Consider the following 15,113-nt stretch of genomic DNA (forward strand, 5'->3'; position numbering starts at 1 on the left):
TTTCTGTCATATTCATGTTCAACCTGTTTCCTGCACCTCTCTTTAAAATGCTGTCAACATCATGGATTTGTTGATCATGGTGCTTCTGTTTATTGCCTTCTTAGTTTAGCTGTCTATCTCAGAATTGACTCACTTCTGTTTTGCTTCAACTTTTCAGTAAAGTAAAAATTTTCAGAAGCATTCTGCCTTAGGAGCCTGTGTGGCATTTCAAAATGAAATAGAGAAGGGAATTGACTTCAGGAGCCTGACAGCTCTGAATCACCTCCTCATGGTTTTTAACTCTCTACTGATTATAAGAGGGAGCATGGGAAATCAATTTCCCTCAGTTAAAATTTCATTCTTTAAATGTTTCCCTAAATCAGCTGCAAGCATCAAAATTTACTTGTATGCTTACAGGCCTGAAGTTGGTAAATGGTTTTAACAAGTCTTGGCCACAACCGCTGTAATCTATGAGAGAACTGAGAGTGAAGACAGATAAATAACTGTAGTAGTAGATAGAGTTGATGTCTTGGTGTTTGGTAGCTTTCTGTTGTCAAAATTGTTTGAATCTGTCTGTGGGTTTTTTATATTTATTTTGCAGTCAAATCACTTTTTATGCTTAGTTTTAACGTAAGTATTTCTTTAAAATCATAGTCCCTTATGTAAAATTTCACAAGATAGCTATGATCATACTGTACAATATCTGCATAGTGTATGGACATGAGAGGAGGTATTTCTTTCTGTTTTGGTTTTTCTCTCTCTCAGGCTGTATCTTCCATATTTCTTGTACAAATGGTCTGTAGACTAACAGAACGTGGCATATTAGAGAAAATTACGCAGTCTTTGTTGTTTTGGGGTTTTTTAAAACCCTCTGACCTTAATGCTTATTCAAAGTAGTCGTTTTCTTGGTGGGATATACTGTATTTTGTCAGAAGAGTGAATAGATTCATGATTTACAGCAAAATATGACATACTGCTGGAAAAAATACTGCTTGAGATAAGTGTATATGTATCCTCCCCAGCTATGGATGGTGGAAAGAGGGTGGGTGCAGATGTGTGTATATGTTCACTTATACCTAAAGAAGGCAGATAGATTCAGGCACACTTTTCCAAGCTTTTTTTCATTGTTTGGTGCACATACTGCAATGTTGGGTGATGGGCAGTTTGTGTTTCAGAAAAAAGAACTCATAAAAAACCCTAATAAATTCAATCTAGAAGGGAAGATAATTGTTATTACTTTAGTGCCTCTATTTTGCAGGATGCTCCCTGTGGTGTTAGGACTCTGTTGATCAGAACAGCTAATACCATAGGAGTCTGTTTGAAATTTTGACTTGACTGAGTCACCATAACAATCCAGTATTTTTTGCCAAAATAAAGCATTATATGGATGATTTTTTATTTCTTAATTTTTCTAAGAACAGAGTAATTTTGCTAGATTTATATTGATTGCATGTATTATTGATACCCTATATTTGATGAAGTATTTTATTAAAAATTTATAAGAAGGTACATAATTTGATTTTAATCTCTTTGTAGATACTATTCTGCTTTAAAAACAATGGAACAGCTAGAACATCTGTATCTTCCTAGAGTTAGCCAGTACCGGTTCTGCCAGATAATGATAGAAAATCTTCCAAAGCTGCGTGAAGAAATAAAAGAAATATCCATGTCAGATCTCAAGGATTTCTTAGAGAGTATTCGAAAGCATTCTGACAGAATTGGGGAGACTGCCATGAAGCAGGTAAGCTGACCTAACAGGATGAGTTCGGTCCTGTTATCTACTGAAAATATCAGTGTTGATAGTCTCAGATTAGCCCAAAAGATTTGTCTAAGGATTACAGTCATCACATAGATCTCTGAGTGAAGGTGAAGAGTTGTGAAATGCTTGCTAATGTCTTGGCTAGTTTCTTCTCCTGGACGTGAAGTTGTCAGTTCTAGTGGTCCCTGGCTAACACAGGAAGCAGCAGTGTGACACCTCAGTAGCATCAAACTTTCTTTCCAAATCTGTATTGGCATCCTGGACAAGAAGTAGTTTCCTCCCTGGGAAAGGAAGGAGAAATGCTATATATCTCAAGTTGCAAAAAATTGTCAAATACTTTGAGTAGTCAACTAGACAAGTCTGTAACCGAGCAGCTACTACGCTAAAACAAAGAGCAGCCTGTCTGGCCAGCTGGCGAGGGTGAAAAAGACTAAAAGTGTTGAGATAACTGCCTAGTTCTTTCAAAAGTACTACTAATACAGAGGGCTGAGGTGAGAGCCAGGAGGAGACTGGGACAGCTGGAGCCCTTGCCTATTCCATCACAAAATAATTTGCTACTTCAAAGCAGTGGTGCTGGGCAAGCTTTAAAGCAGTTAATGCTTTTGAAATTTATTTGGAGAGCAAGTAAGGTTTTCATTTCACTTTTTGTTCAGCAGAGCTCAGGTTGGGTTGCCATTTTGTCATGTAAGGTTCTTGTAAAATGCACTGTTGATTATTATAAATTAAACTTAATTGCAAGATTATGCTGTGCTGCCTTGTTGTATTTCTTTCAGTAGTAAGGACAATATAGTGCATTTGGCTTTTGCAGCTGCCTGCTTACTAAGGCTTAACTGAAGACAGCAAATAAAGGGCTGGAAGCTCTGTGATAACTGTACATCATTGACATATTGGTTCTCTGTTTGCATTTTATGATCAGGAAAACTACAGATTACTTTAAAATTTTTTTTACCTTTAAAATTGTGTTCTGGGGATTAGGGGAAAATTATGCAGAAATTCACTATTGAACTCATTTATCATCCCAAATCGATTAAAGACAAAATCATTGGTTTAGGCTGAGGACACGTATCTTGGAGTTTTACTGATGTGTGTTCAGTAGCACCACCTGTTTTCCATGTCAAAGCATATACTTAGCCATGATGAAATTTGCATTACACCCCTCTTTATTGGTACTACTCTTAAAACAGGCACAGCAGCAGAAAACCTTTAGTACCGCTCTTCAGAAGCAGAATAATGTAAACTATGGTCGGAATATGCATTTAGGTAGAAGCAGAATTTTGGAATCCAAGAATGACATTACATTGAAGCGAACGTTTGAAGATGATGATGAACATGAAGAAGAGGTAACTTTATACTAAATCAGTACATCTTATTTAAAGTGAATTTTGCAGGTTTATTGAACAAAACTTGCAGTATACTGTCTGTAGATGGTCAACATTAGTCAGGAAGAACAAGAGAACACCAGTCCAGACAGCATTTTGGAGGGAAAAAGTGCTGCCAAAATATTAGTTGTATTAATGCTAGCTTTAGCATCATGTTTGGCAACATTCAGTTGTATAGGATTGTAATTATTCTGGAATTGAGTTGCAATTTACATTATACATTACCTGCCCACTGGAATATTCTGCTATTGCTAAAGCCAGCATTTCTGTGTTGAGGTCTTCAGCTTGTGTTAGTAGTATTTACGCTATCAAATAGTCAGTCTTTATAAACTGAATAAAACAGCGAGTATTTAGACATTTAATTCTGGTGCTCTGAAAACAGTGAAAGGAGTCTGGTCTTGTAACAAAATCTAGTACTGCAGTACAAAGGGAGGGGAGAGTTGAGTGATTAATTTACTCTTTTGTGATGTAACTCATCCATTTTTGGGTCCTTATTAAGTGGACAAGTTCTATTGGTAATGTGTCATGTTTTGCAGATGATGTGCTTTTTATGCTTCATAAACTTTTCTTTTTCCTTTCCTTCTTCAGGTTTTAACTGCCCAAGATCTTGTAGACTTTTCTCCAGTCTATAGGTGTTTGCACATCTACTCAGTTTTGGTATGTATTAAGGTGACCTCCACAAGATATTTTACTTTTGAAGTTGGATGTTAATTCTCATATTTTTCATACTCTTAATAGTTTCTAAGCAAGCAAGCCTGTTGCTTCTCGTAGTAACATTTCTGGATGAATCAGCTGAGATGGCATGTTTTATTTTATGTGTATAATAAAGAACACACAGCAAGACATTAACTACTTAAGTGTTTTAAGAATATATGTACCATATGTATATCTGCCTCAATAGTGGTATCAGCACTTTTGCAGTTTCCCCAGGTGTTTCGTGTTACCCAGATGTTTGGGGAGATCTGATCAATATTACAAAACAAGGAATATTCAGTCTGAATCTTGTGGAAATCAGAATAGTAGAGCAAAGGAGCAAGCAAAAACTGGAGACTGGGACAGGCTGTGCTCAGGCAGATTAGATTGGATTCAGTGGTAGAGGCACAATAACCCATTTTAGCTGCTGTAAAAGGGATACTAACAAGGGCGAAAACTTTTTTGGGAAAACTTGGTAACAAATTACTTCTTATTTTCTCACCTTTCCTATGTCTCATTTAATTTTGTAGTCAGATTACTTACAGAGTAAGTATCAGGAGCATATAGATCAAATACTTTTAAGTATTGCTAATCCTACAATCTCAGCTGGACCTGGCTTCAAGCATTCAGGCTGGGTTATCTTCTTTTTACAGAATCCTTGCAGTTGTGTAACATGGAAGCTTGTATTTTGAAATAATGTTTAAAGTGTTATTTCACTGTTACTTTAAAAAAAAAAAGGAATACAAACAAAAGGATCGCTAATGTCAGTGATTGTTCATCTCAATGAAGGAACAGGAGGGGCAGAAAGACAAGCTGCCAGAACTATTAAAAAAAAAAAAAGTAGACCATTTATTTTTACAAAGGAAATAAGCATGAAATAACATATAAAAAAGAATGTGCAAAGTTAAATACATGAATTGACAACATCTGCTTTTTCTTCTGTTAGTATAATAAAAGAACAGGAAGTAAAATTGATAGATGACATTTAAAAGTAGTATGTGATTGTTTTTCACCTTGACAAGGATCCTGATGTTGAATCCTTGATCCAAGGATATGCTCTTTGGGTTTGCACAGAAAGTTTACCAGCCTCCAAATTTACTGGAGACAGAAAACAATTTGGAGTGCTCTCTGATATAAAAACACCAGTTGTTGATATCTTCAGAATAGGCCTTCTGTCCTTCCTACCAATATAACCTATTTAATAAGCCATGGTAGCATTATCAAGAATTGTGGATTAACCACTTCTTGGAGTCCTTCTTGTTTACTTCCTGGTGTAAACCATCTCTTTTGGAGTTTAGAGAACTTCATGATGACACCAAAGGAGTGGAGTTGATACCAGGTGGTTTATTCATTACATTTTTATATCAAAAACTTATCTCATAGCAAATGTCACCTTCATAGTGAATTGTCTCTCTTCTACAAAGTTGCAGAAAATACTCTATTTTTACAAAGGGCAGAAATTTTCTACTCTGCTGTTTCTTGTTGAAGAAGAAAGCAGGATTTTATATACGCTCAGAATACTACATAGTTTGTGATTGCAACATGGTGATTGCGAGATACATAAATACCAAACATAGCCTGTGTTTATTGATTGGTAACCTTTCTTTAGAAACTTCTGGACAATATACATAAAGAGCTTTTTTTAGCCCATATATTATGTGAGAAGCTGTATATTTAAATTCTCGAGAAAACACCCTTGATCCATTTGGCATGTAGTGTTACCTTTTAACTAAACACTGTATAGCAGTACAAAATAAATGTAAATATGGTGTGAAACAATATTTGATACATGAACAATATTCCTAAAATTTAAAACCCAACGTGAACTCATTTATTATTTCTATTGATATAAACTCATAAATTTTTTTGAAGCTGGGTGAAAGAAATGCATTGCTTCAGTATATATTATCTTGCCTTTCCTTTGCTTATTCAGTGAGTGAATCATCAGGGCTGTTGCTGTGTTCTACTGATTGTTTTAGAACATCTGTTTAAAATAGTTGTTATGCCTGAATTGCTGATCTTGACCCATAGGATAGCACAGTCTATAATCATAAGATATTTTACATCTCCATTTTCGGTGTGGATTTGAGAAGAACAGCTACTTTTTTTTACTTGAGAAGCTTGTGTCAGGACTGAGTAGAGATTTGGCATTGGAGGTATAATTCATATATTCGTAGTGGCTTTGTGCATCTGAAAACTGCATATTTGGGCTGGAGGCGAATGGTTAGTATGTCTGATCAGTATGTGTAAGTACGAATTAAAGCACCCTGTGTAAAGTTTGCTGCAACAGAAATGTTCTGTTTCATGTTCGTTTCACGTGGATTTTTTTGCTTTTAAGCCAAGTATCTTTTTTACTTTCAGATTTTGTTAGGTTAGCAGTATTTCTAAACATGGTGAAATATTCATTATGAACTTAAAAGTTCTAGATTTAAACTTTCTTTGTTATATCTTATAGAGGTAAGTATTGCTGGCTTAGTAGTATACAATCTCTGTAATAATTTGATTTTAAGATTTTTTTGGAAACCCAAGTAATGGAATTCTAAATAGCACTGGCCTAATCATAGGTTCATAAAGTAAAAACAAACCTTAAAAATGCTGATCTGCTTTATTCTGCTTGCATACAAATTACATTGCGTTCAGTAGGTAGATGAGTCAGTGTAGCACTGATTTCAGATGGACAGATGGTTTCTACTGAATAGTCGTCTTAATGAGATGAGTAGGATGTCACTTGAATTCCTCACAATATAATCGTTAATCACAGGGGGTATTGTATTTTTTAGGACCATGATCGGAGAAAAATCCAAATCCATGCTCATTATATTTACCAATTCCAAAGAGAATAAGCAAATATGAAATAAATCTCATGTGGTTTTTTTCCCAGGCAAAGCTAATGCAGGCAGTGTTCAGATGTATCATATATTCACAGAAGCATTTTTGTAACTTAACTTTACAATGCAGTTAGTTTCTTGAATAACCTAGAGAAACATTTTAGGAGACAATGGGTTTTAGTTGTAGAGTAATAGGTAATATGTCTTGTCTATAAACATTAATATACTCTGAAAGCTGTAGTTTAAAAACATAAATATTGCTTAAAATGCATAGTATTGTTTGACAAAATGTGGGCATATGAGCGATTTTTTTTCATTTACAGTACATTCTGTAGGCGACTTTAAAAAAAAGATAATTTTAGCATATTTCCTGCATGCGAAACTTTGCTGGTGTCAGCTGGAGGTCTATGTGTGGCATAAATGCAAAATATGTGGCTTAGTTTAAGAGAATTCTGCACTTGAGTGCCTTTTTCGTACTCAGATAATGTTCTTGTTTTAACTAGTTTTGTCTTGTTTTAGGGTGATGGAGAAATATTTGAAAATTACTACAGAAAACAAAGAAGGAAACAAGCAAGATTAGTTTTGCAGCCACAGTCAAGCATGGTAACCAATACTTTTGGTTTTGCATTGGCTTGGGTTGCAGCTAATTCTTAGTGGTATTTCTATTCCTAAACTTGTTTTCTTTTTCACTGAAAGCATGAAACAGTAGAAGGCTATAGAAGATACTTCAGTCAAATTGTAGGGTAAGTTTTTTAAATGAAGATTTATTTCAGTTTTACTATATTGATTCTTATTCAATCTCAGTTCTTCCATTGTCAAAAAACTTTCTTCTGCAAGATGCAGTTTCTGCACAAATCATGTGGGTGGTTGTGGCTGGATCTAAGCAGGGAAGAGCATCCAGACCTACCAGTATGATGCCCTACAGGGACCCTTCAGCAGCCTGAGCTCCAGCTGGTGTGAAATAAACTTTTCACATTTTGACTTCACACTGGGCAAAGCAGAACACCAAACTGACCAAAGTGGCACTGCTCGAGTGGAGAAGGGTTTGACTATGCTTGTGCGTGAAAGGGTAAAATTTGCTCTAATATTAGAAACCAGTAATTTAAGCATTTTTTTGTTTTAGTTTCTTTGTAGTAGAAGACCACATTTTACATGTAACCCAAGGACTGGTAACTAGAACATACACTGATGAACTCTGGAATATGGCCCTTTCCAAGATCGTTGCTGTTCTTAGAACACATTCAGTAAGTGAGAAGTCTTTATCAGTATTGCAGTTTAAATCCTCTTACTTCAGAGCTGTGTATACTTAAAGCTGGGGTAGTAACAAAGTGAAAAATGACGTGCCTCTCATGTTTTCTTTCCCTTGTGATTAAAAATTGCTCAGATTTGGGAGGGAGCCTGCCAAGCTTTTGTTTTTCCCAACAGTATCAGGCCGTGATCCGCAGCCATGGGCTATTTGCATAATCCGCCACTGATTTACAACTCACTGGGTCTTCCAAACCTTCTCTTAGTCCAGCAGTTTAGAATATGCAGAGTTAATCTGCTGTTATTATTGCAATCCGTCCTCATTAGTCTCAACTGACCTCTTCATTAGATCAGATTGAATAGTTCAGCACTGAAAGCACCACCAGGAAATAGTTCCTAATTATCATTCCAAATGCAGTGTTTCCAAAATAAACTCTCACCAGCAAAACCCTTGGAGCTATCTCTTCAATGCTGTAGTAGTACTACATTTATGTTGAAATAAAAGTACTAGAAAAATTCTGTATCAGCTGAGTATTTCAGTACATTCAAAGCGTGTCTCCTAAAATTACATTTCTACCTTAGCTCCAATGGAATACTGTTGTTTACTCAGACTGACTGATGGTAAATTGCTTCAGAGTGTACTATTAGTATAATTTTTACTATTGGAAAAAACAGAAGAATTTTTATCTTTCCCTTTTTAATGTTTGCTAGAAGCAGTTCCTTTATGCAATGTTATTTTTATTTTTATTAAAATTGATCCTTAATTCAAGAAATATTTTAAATTTCATATGTACTGATGAAAAACGGGGAAGAAGTTCAGGTTGCAATCACAGTTTTATCATAGGACTTTTACTGATCACTGGTACATGAGATGTTGTCATACTTTTAAAATCATTTGACAGGATTGGGATAAATTGAGATATATTAAGCATTTTTTTAAGCTAAATACTTTGGAAGTTAATTGTCGATGTGTATGGTTTTATACACCTATGTAAGACTATGGTAATTTAAGGACTAGCAGTAATGTAATCTCTGAAGAACTCTACAGTGTCTTGTCGTGTAGTTGATCACTATTTGATCACAAAATACGTAACTCCCATCAAAACCAATTCTGTCACAATCTCTTGCTAACATCATCCTAGTACAGACTAATGTTTTGGTAAGTGTATATTGTCTTATGAGGTATCATAAACCAAACCCTTACTTTAATAAAGTATGCTAAGGGCAAACATGAAAGAAAGGTGAAACTGGCATATATAGTCTCTAACCAATACTATATTCTCATGCTACTTTGAATTATTTTAATATCAATATTTTTTACTTTATCCAGTATAACAAACAGTGAGGCTGAGGTGAAGACCTTAGTTGTATGACTCCACATCTCTGAAAATAATATTTCAGTCATTTAGCAGAGTAAATAAAGTCTTGACTTTTTACCATTACATTTGTAATTTGAACTTCTTTAGAAAGTGTTTTATAGTCTTTTCCCCAAACAGCTGGGAAACTGTCTGATGTGTCACAGCTAGCACTAGTTAGATCCAGGCTTGGTGTTCATAAGAACATCCTGTGGAAATTTCTCTGGTGTTGATTTAGCTAAGCATTTTGATGCGTGGTTATGTTCCACTGAAATAAATGTAATTTGCTGATTTTGAATCTCAGTACGACATACTGATATTTATTGAAACTCATGTTTTAGTTTACTTTTTATGAGCATTTATATTACTGATAGTTTGTATAAATTCAACAAACACTTTTACATAGCTAGACTAAGCGAAGACAAGTGAGTTAGTTATTTTTTACTAAGGCACTCAGTCAGGTAAAAGGATAAGGCTGGAGAACAACCTTCTGTGCTTTAATACTCTTTGAAAACGTATGTCCCGTATTTTAAATCTTTGTAACAAACCCAGAATTTCTCACTTTCAGTCATATTGCAGTGATCCCGACCTTGTTCTGGAACTGAAGAATCTCATTGTAGTATTTGCTGATACTTTGCAGGTACATACTATATTAGTAATTTAACTGAAATTCCTAGAGACAGATTTTTCCTTTAGGTGAGTAAGTGCAATGCTTTGAGTTTTCCTGAATCGTATATACGAATCAAGAACAAAATCACACAATAATATTTTTTAAATATATTTATTTCTTGCCTTGGTTCTTCCTTTTCAGTATTATCAACTTAATGTATACATTCTGGGCTATCCAGCTAGTATCCAGTTATTCATATCTGTGCAAAATTAATGTTAGCTTTGTAATTTGTGTACATTTTTGTCTTTCATAAATGGTTTACTTCTGATCTTAAGCAAGAATAGCATTGCAGTCATTAACTTTAGCTGCAAGACTAAATGAACATCATTGGCAAGTATTCTTGCAATGTTTAATAGAGTGATAAAAAAGATTATTTATATGCATAAATAGCAAGTTAAAATGTTACAGAGAAATGGGACAAATTTCTGCTTGAAAACTGAAAGTATAGGATAAAGTATTTGGCAAGAATTTACTATGTAATCTTCTAATTGTAGTGGTGTGTTGAAAGTACTAGAATTTATTTTATAGAAGTAACAAGATGGAGTAAGTCTCATCTCAGAGTCATGAAGTGATGTGATAGGAATAGAGTGTATTCTTGAATTATGCACTCTTTTCATTTTTGTACCTTAGGGCTATGGTTTTCCAGTGAATCGACTGTTTGATCTTTTATTTGAGATAAGAGACCAATACAATGAAACACTTCTTAAAAAGTGGTCTGGATTGTTCAGGTGAGTATTTAAAAATAATGGTGCCTTTTGTATTTCATCTGTTGGTTTTGTCTAACTGTAAGGGGTTTTGTTAGATTGAAAGAACTGATTAACTCAGTATTGTGTATGAATTTGGGGTTGGATAGGAGTAAGATAATCATCACATGTAACTAATATTTAGGAGAAGATCCATCAAGTACTGCTTCGGTAGTTAATGGAGAGGAGAGTCTCCAAAGGGACATTATTGCAGAAACATGCAGGAGGCATGTCTTTTTTTCTTCATTAGGAACCTAACAACTGTAGGCTACTGCAATAGGGGCATTAGGATCCTAATTTGGATTGTCTTAGTGTTTACAGTTAGCTGATACGTGTATCTCCCTGACAGACTACTGACATTGCCAGTATGTTTTCATGTTTTTTTAATGCAGGTTGGTTTCCACCTATGCCTTGGAATCATTTGATGGAGTAAATTGCAAACCCAGGAGTACAGCAGCCTGGGACTGTGCTCCAAAGCTTGTTTGCAGATAGGGTGTGATGTCTAAATATGCAGGAATTGATTACCATAAATATGTTACATTGTATTAGAAAAACCCTTAAAATTAAATTGGCCACTTAAGGTTCTCAAGCTCTCTAGACTCCTAGCGTAGTCATTTGACTAGTAGAAAAGTCCAGAAGGTACTTAAATAACACTGTGGCCATAGACCTAGTTGAAGTTCTCTGAATCATCTCCATTGACTACATGTAACTGTCGTACCTAAGTGAGATGCTCTGAACATCTGCTTTAGTGTAGGCTACCATAATTACTGTGTATCTCGGTATGGTTTATCCTGGAGTAGACTAGCTGATCTAAAGTTCCTTTGCTCTATTATGCTTTGAGTCATACATATTAAAACACTTTCAGCTATTTTTTCCTCTGTGATTAGACATTAGTATAAAGAGTGAGCATATACGAGGTACTTTCAAATTAAAACAGTTTGGATCTCTGAAATTACAATGATTGCAGCTCATAACTTTTTAAAGCTGCACACCTAAGTGTGGTAGTAAAATTTATATTTATTTATGTGTTTTAGCACTCAAAAATACTGTAAATAAGTTATATATGTCCTAAATTTTTTTTCACTTTACTAATTCACCAGGGATATTTTTGAAGCAGACAACTACAGCCCTATTCCTGTAGCAAATGAAGAGGAATACAAAATAGTTATAAGCAAATTTCCTTTTCAAGATCCAGAACTTGATAAGGTAAGGAAAAGTTTTATGCTATTAAAATTTGCTGAAAACCAATTAAGGACACTTGGGACAGTAATGATTTTTGCAATTAAAAAGCAATTAAAATTTGAAAAGCTAGGTAGATTAAGAGGCTAAATCACCTCCTTTGTGTGTAATTGTCTAGTCATAAGTAAATATGAAAATTAAAGCTTTAGTCATTTGCTCTTGTGTCTAAGTGAATAATGAAACCCATTGTTTTGTAAACAAATTAATAATACAGTTTAATTGATACATCTTTATGTAATTATAATACAGTCTGTCTTTAATTAGTTAAATTTTGTTGCAACTCATTGGGTTTAGTAACTCATAGTATGTTATGTGCTGTATTATTGCAAAAATACATGTAAAACAGGGATCAGTTAGAGACAGCAGCTTTTGTATTTCACTTTTAAATTAATTATTTGTGTTTGAGCATGTGGGGCAAAATAAACGTGAAGGGACTGTAAATAATTCTGCTGTACTAGCGTTCCAATAGGATGTTCTTTCGTAGCCTCAGCCATTCTTTCACTACAAACTCCAATCACAGAATGATGATTAGTATGTTCTGCTATTCAAATGTGGTTTTGGTAATACTGATGAAGAAATAACAGGCTCATGATGCAGTCTGTAGAGGGGAACTAAATCTAAGAACCACATGACAGTGGCGGTAGCTTTTGTAGAGGGAAGCTGGTTTATACATGATTCATCACTACAGATCTCTGCAAAAGTAAAAAGATACCCTGATTCTGTGATTCAGCAGGGATTTACCAGGCAAATGTAACAGCTGCATGTCATTAATACAGTATTGCAGTGAAGATGAAAAATTAAAGGTAGGTTTTGTGCTGATTTTTGAATAAGACTCCAGATTGCTTTCTAGAGGCTTTCCTCCATTCAATTCATTTACTAGGCCATTATAATACTAAAAGAAGATAGAATGGAAATCCCTTACAGTGTTGGACACATACCACACCCCAGATACTGTTTAGCATGACATATTTTGCTAATAAATCGCAGAGATTTTTAACTTGCTCTAAATAATTTGATCTGCTAGCCTCTCTCACTCTATGTATGATGTATTAGCATGTGGGTGTGGACATTACTTGTGTAGGCATGTGTAGTTACACATATGTGCTTAATACAAAGCTTTGACTCTTATTTCACAGAAGGGAAATATATTCTCTGTACCCAACGATTTTCATTTCTATTTATGACAGACAGAGATATTTCTGGTTTGTAGTTAGCAGCTCTTTTTGTAGATACTTTATGGGCAGAATCTCACTGCTGCTTAGTTTTTGGGCTGGTGAGCTTGAGAATAAAGCTGGGAATCAGATTGGATTCTGTTCCCAACTCCATCATTGACCAGCTGCATAGTGCTGGTAAGTCACTTAACATCTCTGTGTCCCTGTTTATTCATCTGTAAAGCAGGGAAAACATTTTTTTTTGTGTATCTCTGAAAAGAGCTTTGAAACCTGTATGTAAAGCAGGACATGATTAGAAATAAGGCAGTCTGAGACTTTTTTCCTGTTTCCTAGCAATTTTTGAAGCAGTTTAGTTGACTTCAAGCAATTTTAGCAAAGAGGCAGAAGCCTCAAAGATAATTGGCTTCCTAAAAGTTTTGTCAACTAGACAGTGGAATAGAGGAGAAAGAATCACTAAGTGACCTTGTTGAAAGAAAGGCTGCGGTGTTATTTTATGTGTTATTAGATAGCAGGGAATCCACATGGAGGGGAAACTTTATAAATGCTCCAACGTCACTTCTGTTGGCTGCTGTTTATAAACCCATCCATTTCACCTCTCTGTTGTTGCCTCAGGCTGTAAGACACTGGGAGATCCTATTGGGTGGCTTAATTTAAGCTACATTTTCACGTTTGTGGTTTTTTTTTTTTAAAAAAGTGTAAGTTCAGTCTAGTTGCTGAAGGAGCCTGCGTAGTTGATAGAGAGGAATAGACACCCTAGAGGGCTAATTTCATTTGATGCATCTCTAATGCCTTTTACAGATTAAGGGGAATTTCACCTCTGAAAATGTCTGTTTCTCTCCATTTAGTGTAAAAAGAAACAAATGTGTCTCATTTTTAACTGTAGGTTAGGATGAATCACCCTCACATCTTACAGTTAAGTTTATCATAGGAGTTGCTTGCAGCACATTAGGCAGAATTATGACCAGAACCTACTAGATATTTAACACAGCAAATCCAGTCTCACCAAACAAAAGTGACTCTTTTGTTTAGATTGAATGTGCCAAATGGTTTGATTATGTCATCTAATTTTACTCCCTTTCTGTGTTCAGAATTTAAACAGTTGGTTGTAGCTTTGTTGTTTTGTTGGGGTTTTTTCTTGCTGCCTACTCTAATAGTCAGACAGAAAGTGGCGTGTCCTTCTGTATTGGCCAGACACTGTAGAGGATAAAGAATCACTTGTCTTAGATCAATGAGTATATAAAGGTTGAAACTCAAGCCCTGCTGACAGCATGTTGTGATGATCTGAAATAGTTGTATGCAATAACACTTGTTTTATCTGTAGAAATTAATTGCTTAAATCAGATATAAAGATACTTGAAGTAAATCTTACTGTTTAAAAAAAGTTTGGTATCATTGTTAGTCAGGCACTTACAGGACATGGTTGTCACACCACCTAATAAAGAGGTATGATTAGGAGAATGTCAAGGTGATCTGTTTTGTCTGGGGTTTTAATATGCAAATGTTGAGCTGCTGTTGCTTAATGCTTTTTCTTTTTTAGAGGGAAATTGAATTCTCCAAGGAAGATACCAGTTGTTAATCATTTTTCTTATGCATTAGTCATAAAGTAAATAGAAAATTGTTTTGCAGATGTAAAAAATTATGTATTCAATGCAGAAATACCTATTTGGTATGTTTGGATTTAATTTACTTCTTTTTATCCTCCTAAATACAATATCAGCTGTAAAATTGAAGTAAGCAGCATGGTTTTATTCTTACAGACTACTAGTATTTCCCACATGTTAATTCAAATTATTGAAAAGTATTCAGACTGCTTTGGTTTGGTGAATCATCAAGAGAAAGTAAATACATTACAGTAAATATAGATGCCTAAACATTCTGAAGATGCTTTGAAAATCCCAGATACACTGAACTTCTCAAACCTTTTCTTTTTCTTTTGCACTGCTTTCTTTGGCAGAAAAAGTTTGCATTTTTGAACCTGTCATCCCACTTACATCTATCTTGTTCGTTCAGATTAAAAGCAGTTTGAGACCTGTTTTTTAATGTGTGTTTGT

General features: G+C 34.9%; 1 protein-coding gene across 10 annotated transcripts in view; it reads left to right on the top strand.

The window, feature by feature from the left end:
- Positions 1-15,113, top strand: part of EXOC6 (exocyst complex component 6) — a 96,238-nt gene that overhangs the window by 29,666 nt on the left and 51,459 nt on the right. For all 10 annotated transcript variants that reach the window (XM_055721499.1, XM_027803823.2, XM_055721501.1 and 7 more), the window contains exons 6-14: positions 1,516-1,720; positions 2,923-3,078; positions 3,706-3,774; positions 7,158-7,241; positions 7,335-7,381; positions 7,762-7,882; positions 9,807-9,878; positions 10,539-10,636; positions 11,752-11,857. In XM_055721499.1, the coding sequence (XP_055577474.1) occupies positions 1,516-1,720; positions 2,923-3,078; positions 3,706-3,774; positions 7,158-7,241; positions 7,335-7,381; positions 7,762-7,882; positions 9,807-9,878; positions 10,539-10,636; positions 11,752-11,857 (958 nt within the window). The remainder of the gene's footprint in view (positions 1-1,515; positions 1,721-2,922; positions 3,079-3,705; positions 3,775-7,157; positions 7,242-7,334; positions 7,382-7,761; positions 7,883-9,806; positions 9,879-10,538; positions 10,637-11,751; positions 11,858-15,113) is intronic.

Source organism: Falco cherrug, chromosome 9 (assembly GCF_023634085.1).
Source record: "Falco cherrug isolate bFalChe1 chromosome 9, bFalChe1.pri, whole genome shotgun sequence".
Lineage (NCBI taxonomy): Eukaryota > Metazoa > Chordata > Aves > Falconiformes > Falconidae > Falco > Falco cherrug.